Source organism: Lygodium microphyllum, unplaced genomic scaffold (assembly GCF_053477565.2).
Source record: "Lygodium microphyllum isolate KBCC unplaced genomic scaffold, Lygodium_microphyllum_v1.1.10 scaffold_151, whole genome shotgun sequence".
NCBI lineage: Eukaryota > Viridiplantae > Streptophyta > Polypodiopsida > Schizaeales > Lygodiaceae > Lygodium > Lygodium microphyllum.
This window is the reverse complement of record NW_028229634.1, coordinates 62376-77743: the sequence shown is the minus strand read 5'-3', so window position 1 is coordinate 77743 and position 15368 is coordinate 62376. Positions and strand designations below refer to the sequence as shown.

At 40.9% G+C, this 15368-nt stretch overlaps 1 protein-coding gene across 1 annotated transcript; it reads right to left on the bottom strand.

Moving 5' to 3' along the window:
* Window positions 1-9067: 9067 nt before the first annotated feature.
* Window positions 9068-14736, bottom strand: LOC148008405 (pentatricopeptide repeat-containing protein At2g03380, mitochondrial-like). Its single transcript, XM_087674259.1, has one exon. The coding sequence runs from the start codon at window positions 14550-14552 to the stop codon at window positions 11751-11753; it is 2802 nt and encodes a 933-aa protein (XP_087530385.1). The 5' UTR covers window positions 14553-14736; the 3' UTR covers window positions 9068-11750.
* Between the last annotated feature and the right edge of the window lie 632 nt (window positions 14737-15368).

The window sequence follows — 15368 nt, the reverse complement described above, 5'->3', positions numbered from 1 at the left end:
ATGTTACCTTCTCTCTTTCTTTTCATCTTCTTCCACGAAAATCCAAATCTTTGTTTTGCAAGCTATTCTTTCCTAAGACTTGATATCTTTTGGCAATACATGACAAGTCTCTCAACATCTTTGGTAAACATGACATAAAAGTCCAAAGGAAGAGTTCTACAACATGGATAATTCAACAAATGCAAGATTTGTACAATTGGCTAATCTGCAAGATTATGTAGATCTATGGGATGTATACACTGTCAAGAATTGTGTGGTGGGAGGACTTGCTTGAGCTGTTGCGCCAAACACACACTGTATACACAAGAGAAAGCTCACTCAAGAACAAACAAGAGAGATGGAGGCCAAAACGTTTTCTTGCTGGTTTCTTCTTCTTCTTTCACACACTATACAATGTACACAAAGTATAGATAAGATACAACATAAAGGAAAGTGGCCTATTAAGTCAAACAATGCATAACAAACTACACTAATCGACTGCCACTATATCTTTTGCCAATTGTAGGTAGGTGTAACAAACTAAATATAATAAGTGATAAGTCAGTGGCCATGTGAGTACCATAATGACCACCAACATGGTAAGTGTAAAAGTGCGGACCCATCTAGCTAGGTGGTCCATCATCAATGTCTGCAGGTGTTGAGCTTGCCATCTCAACACTCCCCCTCAAGCTCAACTTTATCTTTGCAACTCCAAGTAAGCTTTGGAACTTTCAAAGCTTCTCTACACCCAATGCCTTTGTGAAAATGTCAACTATCTGATCCTGTGTGCTAACATATACCAAGTCAATCTCTCCTACAAGTACCTTCTCTCTCACAAAGTGGTAGTGCACCTCAATGTGTTTTGTCCTAGCATGGAACACTAGATTCCTATCTAGTTGTATCCTGCTCATATTGTCACAATGAATGACAACTAGACCGTCTCCCTGCACATTCAAATCACCTAATAACTTTTGTAGCCATACCACCTCACATGCTGCCATAGCAGCACCTTTATACTCATCCTCTGTACTCAATAAAGCAATTATAGGTTGCTTTTTGCTGCTCCATGTAACTGTTGCACTACCAAGGGAAAACATGAATCTACTAATAGATCTTCTGTCTGACATGCTACCAGCCCAATCTGCATCTGTGCATCCAAGGACCTGTATATCCTTACCTGCCTCATAAAAAATGTCATAATGTAAGGTGGACTTCACATACCTCAATATACATCTAACTACATTCAAATGAGGCTTTCTAGGCATCTGCATAAACTTACTGACAAGGCCAACAACATAGCTCAAGTCTAGCCTTGTGATAGTCATATAAATCAAAATCTCTACTATCCTCCTAAACATAGTAGGGTCTTCTATCTCATCCCCAATGTTGGTACTCAGCTTCACATTTTACTCCAATGGTACTGAAAGAGGCTTACATGCTGTCATACCATACTTGGATAACATATCCAAGCCATACTACCTTTGGGATAGCCATATACCATCATCACATCTAATCACCTCAATACCAAGAAAGTGTCTCAGCTCACCCAAATCCTTCATCTCAAACTTCTTCTTCAAGAAGTCCTTAACTTCAGCAAATCCATTGTCACTATCACTTGTAATAATCAAGTTATCCACATAGATGACTATGATGACCAAACCTATATCTTCCTTTCTCACATAAAGTGAGTGATCAGCATCAAAAATACAAAATCCAATATTTACAATACACTCTTCAATCTTGTTAGACCATGCTCTAAGTGCTTGCTTCAGCCCATAAAGGGCCTTCTTTAAGCTGCACACATATGTGGGATACTCTAAATTCTCATAACCTGTTGGTTGCTCCATATACACTTCTTCTTGCAATTCACCATGCAAGAATGCATTCTTAACATCCATTTGCTGCAAACTCCTATCTTTGGTTACTGCCAAAGCGATCATGCATCTAATAGTTGCCATCCTAGCAACTGGATTGAATGTCTCTTCATAGTCTATACCATATGTTTGAGCATAGCCTTTTGCAACCAGCCTAGCCTTATACCTGCTAATGGAACCATCTACACTATGCTTGACTTTGTAAACCCACTTATAGCCAATAGCTTTCTTACCCTTAGGCAAGGGTACCAAATTGCAAGTCGTACTAGCTTCTAATGCAATCATCTCCTCATCCATTGCTACATCCCAATGAGCATGACCAACAACATCCTCAAAACATGTGGGCTCAACATCCTCAACTAGTTTCACCATATAAGCATAATGGTGAGCTGCATAACCTTCAAAACCAAATCTTTTAATAGGGTATCTGACCCTGCTAGACCTACATGCCACTGGATCACTCAATGGAGCCTTTACATTACTATAAGCTCTATGTACACCTAGTGTCATGACTATAGGAATACCAAGCTCATCATCTAAACTCTCTGAAGTACCACTAGAATCTCCATCAGATCCCAAATGACTAATAGATGTATCATTACCATCTAGCACTTTCTTCTTTCCTTTGTCTTTTCTTGTAACACTTTTACAGATCCACCTAAAGATGTGGGGCTACTCCTTAGTCTCCCAGACCAAGGGCTCACTATAGATGTAGTACCAGATGATGTTTCTAGTCCACTAAGACTCCGCGATTCTTGCTTTTCTTTCTATGCATAGCTATCATGATCATTATCATCATCTAATACATCACCAACAGGTACATACCAACTGCTCATCTCATAAAAAATAGCATCCCTACTCACTCTGAACTCACCTTTGACAGGGTTATAACAATGATACCCTTTCTACTCTAAAGAGTATCCAATAAAAATACATTTTTCAGCCTTTGAATCAAGCTTCTTCCATAGCTCATCACATGAACATATGCAACACATCCAAATACCCTTCAAGTGTGATACATTGGGTTTCTTGCTAGTCAAGTATTCTTTGAGAGTCATCCCATGAACTGCAGCTATGGGAGTTATGTTCATAATATAGACAACAGTATGGACAGCTTCAGACAAAAAATATTATGGCATATTCTTTTCAGGCATTAATGCCCATGCAACTTTTGTAATATGCCTATTTTTTCTTTTTACAAACTCATTTTGCTATGGAGTATACCTGCAAGTAAATTGCCTCTTTATCCCATGAGTCCTCAACAAGCCACTAAACTCATTAGAGAGGTACCCTCCATCTAATGTTAGGCGCTTCACTTTCAAGCTTGTTTATATTTCAACAGCTACCTTAAAAGATTTGAAGTGCTCAAACACATCACTCTTTTCCTTCATGAAATATATCCATAACTTCCTTGAACAATCATCAATAAATGTGACAAAGTATTTGCTCCCACCAAGAGATACATTCTGTGCAGGCTTCAAACATCTGTATGCACTACATCAAGAATATTTCTACTTATTTCTCTGTCATGTGAGAAGAATTGTCTTGCCTGCTTACCAAACTAGCATGCTTCACAGACTTTATGCAATTTTGCAACTCTAAAAGAAGGCAACCCTATAACCAATCCTCTGGTCTGCATTAATTTCAGCCTTTACACATTTGCATGTCCAATATGTTTATGCCATATTTCAATATCTGCAACCACTCCTTTTCCTTTAGCATACATAGCAGCATCCATTGTAGGAATTCCAGCATCTAAAGTGAACATGCAACCAACTCTACTTCCTTTTGCGACCAACCTGCACTTATCATTAAAGCCTTCTACAAAGCAACCTTTTGCATTGAATCGGACCTGCAACCCCTGCTCTACCATTTGGCCAACATACACTAGATTATTTGTGATTGATGGTACATGTAATACATCTGTTACATTCTTTGTCTGGCCATCATGCAAGGACAAGGGAACCTTTCCAATGTGTGAAATTGGGTGGCGTGAATCATTATCCATCTACACATAACCTGTATTTTGTAAGTCCTGCATCTCTCCAAACTATTCAACATGATTGGTTATATGAAAAGATGCACCTGAATCGACATACCATATATCATCATGTGTCCCCTTTCTTATAACCCATTCATCATATGCTGCATAACAAACAAACGTTCATTTTTGTCTTCATTGTGTTGTGAAGACGATGCATAGTTTCATTGCTGCAATTTACCATTGCATATATCATCATTCTTAGCATAACAATGGGTTGCAATATGACCTGTTTTGCCACAATAATGGCAAATAATAGCATATTTTCCAGAACCTCTGTGTTTTTCCATCCACCTCTTCCTTTAGAGCTTCCCCTACCTCTAAAGTTTCGTCGGCCTCCTGAAACCTACATTTCACCAAATTATTGGTTGAACCTATTTTGTTAATTATCACCAACACATCCCATACTGCGACCTCTCGAAGAGGATCTAACACGTCCCCTTCCTGAACTTGAGTAAAATGCTTGGACCTGTTCACCATTTCTTTCAAACGAGTCACCCTACATATTGATCTCTTCGGTAATCATGAGAGAGACCAGCTCATCAAAATCTGGAAATGGCTTCCGTACATATACTGAAGTAACAAATGATTTCCATGCCTTTTCATTATTAAGGCCACTCAAAGTGGATGAAACCAAATCATCATCATCATCAAGCATTGCACCAATTGCTACTAAAGCATTTGCAATGCTCCTTCCTTCAAAACATACTCATTGATAAACATTTTTCATTTCTTCAAGGTATTCAACTCTTACTTGAGTTGAATCTTTCATGCCTTTGTATTTACTGAAAATATGTTCTCAAAAATTGTCCAAGCTGCATATAAAGTTTCTGCATTCTTGATATGTTCCAACATAGTATTATCAATGACTGCAAGATAGCCAGTACATCACCTTTTTGTCTTTTGCATTCCATTCTTTCCATGCCTTTAATTCATCTACAGTCAGAGGGATACCCAGCTTTGGCTCCTTTTCTTCACCTGAAACAAACTCATAAAGGCCCTTTCCAATTAGAAAGTTCGTCACACAGAACTTCCATGAAGGATAGTTGTTCTTGTCGAGCTTCTCAATAATGGGATTTCCATTGTTTTCTGCCATTATCACAAAAAAAGATACAACATAACAAGCTAGTCTTGTGCAGCCTTTCACAACAAGTGCACAGTAATACACCAAGCAACCTTTTTCACTGATTGCTCAATAATACATGTAATCTGCAACCTGTTTGCAGATAAACCTTATGTTTTCTTCCTGAAAGACACCTCAAAAATTACAGATTCAAAATTTGTAATATGTGCACCCACGTTCAGTCAATACAGCGAAATCACAATGTACCCTGAAACTGCTTTCCGTAACCTTGCAGTCTAAAAATGAGGCCTGAAATAGTCTCAGATGTCCAAAAAAGCTATGGGAAAGCCCTGAAAGGGTATTTTATAGAATATATAGTACTCTTCTTGCACAACAAATCTCACAGCAATTTGAGATTTTCACTCTACCCTGCTTCCGGTGCCTCCACAGTCACTATCTAAGAGAAAGAGTGGAAGAATGAAATAGCTTCTTACCCATTGCTTGCTTGCTCAAACCTTTCTTCTTTTCCTTTACTTCAATCTTCAAAATTAGCCTCTCTCAATGGTGCTGCTGTGATACCATGTCAAGAGTCGCGTAGTGGGGGGACTTGCTTGAGCTACTGCGCCATACACACACTGTATACACAAGAGAAAGCTCACTCAAGAACAAACAAGAGAGATGGAGGCCAAAACATTTTCTTGCTAATTTCTTCTTCTTCTTTCACACACTATACAATGTACACAAAGTATAGATAAGATACAACATAAAGGAAAGTGGCCTACTAAGTAGCAAAAGATGAAGTAAGCAAAAAACTAGTTGTAAGAGCAACTTCTACTCTAAAATATTGTATGATAGAGGAGACAGTGAAAGGGATGTGAGACTTGTAGTCAAAGTTTTTGAAGTTGGAAAATTAAAGTCATTTGTGCAAGATCTACTATATCTAAGCTCCCAAATTGTGAAGGATTTGTATATAAATGCATTTGATATGATAGTACAAAGCATGTACAAAGGATTGTCATACTTATAAGGATGCTTTAAGTAAATATTTGATTTTCTTTAGTTATAGAAATATTCAATTGCATGAAATAGAATTGTCTCTTGGCACCAACTTTGGAGAAAGCTTGTAGAGGATGTGTTTGTTTAGCATACTTGATGACACCAAAAGAAGCATAAAAATAAGTCACAAAAATGTCCATGCATATATCATAATTTCATCTTTTGTAAAGGGAATAACATTTACATTGCTACAAATTCGCTAAAATAATATCCCACATAAGGGGGAGGGGGGAGGCCCACATCTATTAAAGCCAATGGTATGCTTTCAAGTGTTATGCATGCATTTGTAAAGGGTAGGAATACTCAAAATTAAAGGCCAAAGGTCTTATAATATCAAATGTATCAAAGTTTCAAAGAAATAATAAAATACGAAGGAGTGTGCTTTTTGGGAAGAGGTGGGGTAGAGTGCACGAGTGATTATGTGCCTCTTTCCCTTCCCTTTCTTCTCTAATCACATATTTCCTTTTGGTAGTGCCAAAAATTTTGTTCTCTCCTCTCTTTGTCTTTAGTGCAGAATTCCTCTTTTCCCTTTTGTTCTTGCATAATGGTTGAAGCTATGGATGAAGATGATGAAGATGACAAATTGGTTTATTATTAAAAGAGAGATTTATGGTTTCTTTTTAGTTTTGAGATTAATGGCAGAGCCATACACATAGATTTTGTGTGCTTTGTCCCTGGTTTTGTGGTTGATTATGTTTGTGGGAGGGTTGCTGTCATTTTGGTACGCAGCTGGAGAAGAAGCTAATCTCAACAACTTCAGGGTAATTGTATGCTACTACAACATTGAAATGAGAAGCTTTTTGCACACCCATAGTGCCAAGAAGAAGAAGAAGAAGAAGGAGGATTCTTCTTTTAACAATAAAGGAGGAAGAGGAGACAGATCTCAAAAAAGGGGAGGGGGGGTTTTTCTTCAAAGAAAAAATAAATAAGAAGTGGCTTCCTCTTCACGGATGACATCCTTGCACAGTCAATCACAAAGAATAAGAAGGAGAACAATAGTGTGAGAGCAATTCATAGAGACAATTGATTGGTCAAAGTAGAGCTACGGATAAAGCAAAACAAGAACCATTCATTTTCCCCTCCTATACTCCTCTTCTCCTCTTCGATATTGCCCCGTCCAAAATCACTCTCTCTCATGAAGCTCCCTACTTGAAAACAGAAAAAGCGAGAAGAACAGAGAGAGTGATGGCTTCTTGATATTAGGAATTTGTTGGTTGAGAGGAGAGAGAGTTGTATCCTACTAAGGAAAGAAGAAGGGAGAAGAAAAGAGATAAAGAAAGAGTTGGATGATGTAGAGAACATCCATGGCTTGTTTCCATTAAATTTGTAGGGATGTCATGGATGGCAGAGAGAAGGTATGACAATGAGACTTCTATTCAATCATATAGTATTTTAGTATCTTTCTCATCTTCCTCTTCTCCATGCAGCTACCCCAATAGTGAAAAGGCAACAACACTAAAATTCATGGCAAGCAAAAGTGGAAGAAGAAGAAGAGGGAATGTCGTGCCCAAATTGCTATCCTGAGAAGCAAAACTATATGCCTGGGACCTGGATAGGAGACAGAAAATGAATCAGACATGAGTATTGCACGAAGTATTGCAAGTGCAATATTAGGCGTAGAAGATGCTGGTGGAAATACAATAGTAGAGGAGAGGAAGTAGAATATGAAGAAGAAGAATAGAAGGGCGCACGCATGCAAGGGGTTGCCACAAGAAGCCCCTTCCTATCTCCCTCCCCCTTCTCCTTGTCCCATGCCCCTTGCCCTTCACTACTCCATCTCTTGGCCCTTTCACCTTTTCATTTTCCTACCTGCATCTTCAGCCTTGCGATGGGGGATGAAGAGAAGAAAAAGAAGAAGGGAGAATAATGATGAGGCACTGGGGTTGGGCCATGCTGAGGTGGCAGAAAGAATCAACCCCAATCGCTTCATCGTCGGGTCTATTGGAGCATGGGATGATGTCTAGGGAGAGATACCACCATCAATTGCCTGTCGACCTGTGGCAACAACAACAGCAGCAGCAATAGCGACTTTCATAAATGCATCGGCATCAGCATCATTCATCTCGTGCATCAAGAAGAGAGACACAAAAGAAGAGACACCAAGAAGGAGGAAGCATCCGATTTAACAAAAGCATGCTGCATAAGTGCCCTATTTTGTAGGGTTTGTTTTGGGGTCCTCTGAGAGAAACAAAGAGCAAAGAAAGGGGATATGAACAAAATCACCCCAGAATAAGAGAGAGTGGGCCGCTTGATACCCAGACCTCCATCAATTAACAGAGAGAGATGATGCATTGGTAGGCTGTTCAGAGGATTTTGCAGTTTCTACAAAAGACTCCTAATCTTGGAATCTATTATCCCATTGGTACAAGTACTATAGACTTGGTACTTACAGGATGGAATGATTCCAATTGGGCTGGTGATGTGGATCATTGGAGGTCCACGACAGGTTATTGTTTTATCTTGGGTGCTAGCAAGAAGCAACCCACGATTGCCCTCTCTTCAACTAAGACAGAGTATCGAGCGGCGTCTTCTACTACATGTGAGACAGTGTGGCTTCGCAAGCTCCTGGAGGAGCTTGCCAGCCCACAAACAGGTCTTACTGTTTTGCAATGCGACAATGAGAGTTCATGGCCTTGGTCAAGAATCCTGTGTTTCATACTCGGAAGAAGCATATTGAGATCCAATACCATTTCATTCATGAGAAGATCCTAGATGAGACCATTTCCTTGGTCTATTGCAAGATAGAGGACAATCTTGCAAATTTGTTTACCAAGGCACTTCCCCAAGCTTTACTTCGACAGCAGTCGGGATCCCTTAGCCTTCTACCATGTCCAGGATCTGAAAGGGGGTGTTAGAGATTGGCATTCCTTGGACATAAATTCAGATCTGAGCAGTTTCGTAGCAGTTTCTCCAGGCAGTCCACGTGGCAATCTATCCGTACAGCAGGCGGCAAGGAGCACAAGTGCCACATGGCATAGTCAGCCAAGTTTGCTGCAGTTGGACAGTGCAGGTCAGACAACTGCTATCCAATCAGCGACCTGCATTATTTTTTGCATTTTTCTTGGCCTTGATTTCAGCAATCTCCAAAAGTTGTTTTCATAGATTTCAAGCTACAAGCCGTGGAGACTGCCCTCAGGGCTGACAAGGATAGATCTTCGAGGTGGAGACATACGCAACTCTGCACCTGTGTATATTTCTGCATCCTTATACAGCATTCTTCACTGCAGATTTTCTGTGTTTAACACTCTCTCTCTCTCTCTCTCTCTCTCTCTCTCTCTCTCTCTGTTCACCCTTTGTCTTGATCCATACGCTTCCGCATTGCTTCACTCTAACACAAAGAAGGGTTTCGATTCATACAAATCAAAAGGGTTAAATAAACTTGATACTGTACCTAGCTGTAATAAAGATGAGGATTTATCACTCATCTCAAATGTGGTATGTCCTCCCTGAGCGGAAAGGTGGCTGGGCTCACCAGTAGAGTGTGACTGATCCATAGCTCATGTTGGATTGTACATTGAAGACAAAGGAGTATTGTATTCTATGAATTCATGTCCCTGAGAAGGCATGACAGGTTCCCGAGAAAAAGGTGGCTCAGCCATTGTGAATTGGTTTACATGTCACTTATGTCACTCACACAAACCAAGCCTTCACGGTAGCTATAGGATACTCTTCAGCAAAGCACCAACTCCGATACCATGTCAAGATATGTTAGGGTTTGCACTGAGAAAATGCAGAATGTATGAACACAATTAAAACATAATAACTCAGATAAAAAAATACAAAACACAAAAAAAAGGAAGAAGAGTGAAAATTGATGAACGGATGAATGTTGAATCATGAATGAATGAAAAAGATGATACAATATGATGCTCAAACAGCACAGATGTTCAACAATCACTAACTTTCATGGGAGCAGCAGGCTGAGGGAGAGCCTCTGACAGTGTCTTTCTCCATGTACCAATCCCAAGGGCATAAGTAACCACCAAATCTTATGAAGATGCTGCTGTCCCTGATCAAACCATAGGGCTGGATGGAGTCGCCAGGTAGAAAACAGGTCACAGCTTGTTGCTGCATGAAAACGCAGCAGGTGATGATGAAACATAGATCAGGATCATGACACCTGGCTGGGAATCAGGTAGCGGATGCTGCAAAACAAGTTACTTGGCTGTGGATGAGCTCAAACCAGCAGCAGGACAGGTCACCTGAAGTAGATGAGTGATGTAGACGCTGGTAACCAGGTCATGGCAACTAAAACAAGGTACCTGTAAACAGCAATAGATTGGCAGCTGATGTGGTGAATCATGATGGTGACAGCGGTGGATGCAAAGGGCAGGCAAATGAATACATCGGATAAGAGTGGCAAGCACACCGAGTCCATTTTATAGAACTATTGGAGCCAGAAGAAATCTTGTGTGTCGTATAACTGTCTTTGAGTGTCATACAAAATGACTAAAATACCTATTTGGGGGTATTTCAACAAGCTGAAAAATGCCAGAAAAACAGGATAATGTAAAGGCAATATTTGGTGGCTCAACATGCTAAGCTTCTGAAAGAGTAGAGTTGATGTTACATAGACTTTGAGCACGTGACAATATCTGTAGTAAGTCTGTTGGCTCTTCCAGTAAATAATAGCTATTTGAGGTGCAATAGAGTTTGATACAGGAGAATTGAAAGAAAACATCCATCATCCAGTCAAATTTCCTCAATATTACAGTCACACTTCACCCTCTCCTTCTGTTTAGCAGCAGAAATTCACAGGATGTAAAGATAACTATTCTTCCACCATTTCACAAAAGGCCATAGGTGTTCTCATATTGTAAACACATGAACCCCAAGATAAAATTGCCAGGCTGCCAGTAATGGTTCACTTCTGCAAAGAGAGAAAAGGACACGGTTCTAATTATGGTGTTTGAAGTGGCTTCCTTAACCCACAACTTGCTGATTTCCTTTCCATTTACCATGTTCAATATTACGCCAGAACCGATTGGAAGTGCGATTGCTGAAAGAATGTTTACAACTGCAAGTCTAAGGAAAAGACCTATTTGTACTGAAACTTCATTTCAGAAATCACTTTTAGCAGCCTCCATTTTTCTCTGTTTTAGCCCACCACATAATCTGGGATGGCTACCCTACAATGTGCATATTTAAAGCTTTCCTGATATCGAAATTGCAAAGCTTCAAATAAGCATCATAAAGCTTTACTTGGAATATTCAGTTGAGTTCTGACATTTTGCACTTGTGAACGAGCATATTTACAAGCCATTTAACTGAAAGATTGGCCACTATGATGGTTTGTCATCACAAATGGATGCTTCAAGTCTGTTAAAACCTTCCAGTATGTAACGGCTGTTTGAGATGCCTTCAGAATATCAAGGGGAAACAGGGACCAAACACTCTTCCTCCACATGACAATTACACTCCACCAACCAAATGGAACCAAGCTGCACAACTTGCATGTACTCTTTGCTGGTGTGCAATCTGAACTACTCCGTTCATCCCCAACCAAGGAAGAAGTAGCATCACGTATATAGCATTCCTCTCATTCAACATGTTCAGTGTTAACCCTTGTCAGCCAATTGCAGTCTTTGAAACATGAACCCTGTATCTTTGACTCTGATGCATATGCTTTCCTCCCTTTCTGAAGGCGCAAACATCAACAGAGCTTGAATATTGCCACCGTAAATTTGTTTCTGCCAACTATAAAAGGCCATGATTCTGTTGCATCATTCTCCATGAATTATTTTTTACATGTTTTTTCCAATCTCATAGCCTCAATTTTGTGTGCATCCTCCTGCATACCAGCATCAGAGTAGATGTTTGCCATAGAGACATATATTGAGGGATCTGTTTCATCTAGCTGCACTGCATGTTCAAATGCTGTTCTTCCAAGCTGCACATTTCTCCACTTTTGGCAAGCTGCCAATACAATATGCCACAACACGAGATCAGCACAGATTGGCATCTTCAGTATCATAGAGATTGCCTTCTCTAGTTGGCCTGCACGGCCAAGTAGATCCACCATGCATGTGTAGTGCTCTAAACTGGGAATGATGCCATAGTCATCTATCATGCTGTCAAAGTACATCTGCCCCTTATTGGTTAAACCTGTGTGAGTGCATGCCTTTAGCACACTCTTGAATGTAGACAGGTTTGGCTGTATATCTTCACCTAACATTTTTTCAAGGAGTTGGAAAACATCTTCAGTCTCTCCAACCTGGGCATGTCCTGCAATTAGTGCATTCCATGACACTACATCCCGTTTAGAAACTTTGTCAAACAACTCATGTGCTTTATCAAATAAGCCACATTTGGCATACATATCAACCAATGCAGTACCGACAATGGGATCTGATTCCAATTCCACATTTCTGGCAATGTCAGCGTGAATTTCTTGACCCCTCTCTATGGCACCTATGCTAGCACAAGCTTTCAGGCTGCAAACAATTGTAATGATATCTGGCTGGACACCTTCCAACCGCATTTGTTCTAAGCACTTCAAAGCTTCCTCACCAGGGCCATGTTCTGCATAACCACTTATTAATGCATTCCACAAGACTACATCTCGAACAGGCAGCTTGTCAAACACTTCCTGAGCTTTTTCGAGTATGCCAAATGTGGAATACATGTCAACCAATGCAGTGCCAACAACAAGATCTCTTTCCATAAACCCTTTCATAGCCATCTGAGCATGTATTTCTTGGCCCTTGTCAGTGGCTCCTATGCTGCTACATGCTTTGAAGATAGATGAATAGGTGAAAGCATCTGGCGAGACATCCTCACGTTGCATAAGTTCAAAGCAGTTCAATGCTTCCTCACCATACCCGTGTTCAGCATATCCTGTAATGAGTGAATTCCAGGAAATGATGTCCCGGAATGGGAGCTTGTTAAAAACTTCCTGCGCTCTATCGAGTGAGCCACACTTGCAGTACATATGAACCACTGCAGTGCCTACAAGATGATCTGTTTCCGACAGCCCTCTTCTAGCAATCTCATTATGTAATTCATGGCCTTTATCTATGGCCCCTAGAGAACCGCAAGCTTTCAAGCAAGAAATGTACGTCGCAGTATTTGGAGAAATTCCCTCAAGTCGCATTTGGTTGAAACAGTTAACTGCTTCCTGACTGTATCCATATTGCATATACCCTGAGATAAGTGCAGTCCATGACATTACATTTCTTGATGGAAGGTCATCAGAGACTTCTTGTGCTTTCTCGAGCAGGCCACACTTTGCATACATGTCAACCAGCTCAGGGCCTATACAAACATCTCTTTTTAGCAACCCATTTCGTAAAACTTCAGTATGTATCTCTTGCCCCTTAGTTGTGTTTCCAATGCTTCCACATGCTCTCAAAATCCAGACCAAAGTTATAGCATCTGGTGAGATGCCCTCATCTTGCATCCTGTCAAAGCAGATGAGTGCTTTTTCACTCTGGCCTTGCTGGACATATCCTGCAATAAGTGCTGTCCACGCGACTACATCACGAACAGGAAGCCTGTCAAACACCTCCTGCACTCTATCAAGGCGGCCACACTTTGCATACACATTTACAAGGGTACTTCCAAGAAAGGCATCTTTTTCAAGCAACCCTTGCCTTAAAATCTCAGCATGTATCTCTTGACTCTTGCCTATGGCTCCTAATCTTCCACAAGCTTTCAAGCTCCAAGTAAAGGTGATGGCATCGGGGGAAACTCCCTCAACTTGCATTTGATCATAATAATTGAGAACTTCTTTGTAATATCCCTGTTGATAGTATCCTGCAATCAGCGTGGTCCAGGAGACTGCATCTCGAAGAGGAAGCTTGTCAAATACCTCTTGTGCTTCTCCAAGAGAACCACATTTTGCATACAAACCAATCAAGGTGCTGCCAATAAATGCATTTTTGCCCACTAGATCCCTTCTAGCAATGTGAGAGTGTATCCTGCGGCCCGTTTCCAGGTCCTTGAGCTCAGCACAGACCTTAAGTAAGGAAACAAAAGTGGATGCATTTGTAAGGACAGAATCATCATGTTGAATCTGTTCATACAGGAGAAAAGCACGATGTGCATCCCCACATCGAACATAACCTGCAATGAGAGAATTCCAGGCCATCTCGTCCCGGGAGGTTGAGCGTTGAAAGAGCTGCTGGGCATGGGGTATGCACCTGGCATTTGCAAAAACGAAGGTGAGGAGGCTACTGAGGGATGGAATGGCATCCAGCCCATAGCAACACATGGAACTGTGCAGCTGCAACAGTGCAGAAGGGTGGGTCCTGTCCAGTTTGCACCTGCGTAAGATGGATGCAAGGTGGTCAACAGAGGGCAACCCATCATCTTCAGGGCTAAGAAACATCCACTGTCGAGCACTGTCATCGTCCTTGTCAGTGACACGGGGTTCGTGCACAGCAAGAGGGAGCTCTGTTTTCTGCAGGCCATGATTCCTTAATACCCTGCATCCTGTGTTGTTGTCCCACCATTGATTAGTTGGCGGTGGTAATGATGATGATCCTGAGATTGAGGGAGATGAAGTTTGAGCTGCTACCTGCGGATAGCAGGCCAACATTCCCACTGCTGCAGAGCCTTTTGCCTCTCTCTCACACTCCAGATTGCAACAGCCCCAGCTACCGATCACACACCAGTTGTCAGGTGATAAATATCCATAAGCCTGCAATTCCACAAGCTATCAGTCTTATTCTCCAATGAACCTTCTTCGATATTTGAAATGTAACTCATATGTGTTGATCAATGCCAGTTGGAGGAATTCCCACTCATTGCAATATGTTTCATTATAACATCTTTCATCTATGCTAGGCACTCCGCGCCTAAACTCGCCCGGGCGGGCGCGATTTTTGCGGGCGAGGGCGGGTGCTGGATGCGTGGCACCTGCCCCCGCATTCTCTTTTTTTTTCTTGTGGGGGAGGTGGGGGGCTGCCACGTGGCACCCACTCCCCACCTCTCGTTAACTAATAGTATAGATTTATATATCTGTACTCTCTCTTATTTTCACATTCTCGAGAAGCCAATACATAGTCTTCACGAGAAAATATCACTTTATTTTTAAAATTTATTTTTCCAATGCTTTAAAAAATCCAACTTGCATGGTAGATTCAAACACCGCTCTTTGCTAAAATAGCAAGTAGTAACTCTTCTTTTTCTTTCTCTCTCTCTTTTTCAAATTCACTTGCTCAACGTTAATAATTCTCCTTTCCTACAAGTTGTATTATCTTCAAGGAGTCCTTTCGGTGGTCTCTCTCTCTCTCTCTCTCTCTCTCTCTCTCTCTCTCTCTCTCTCTCTCTCTCTCTCTCTCTACACACACAAACACACAACCAGATCGTCTGAGAGACTCTAACAAAGACAAAGACAAAGACATTTGAGTAC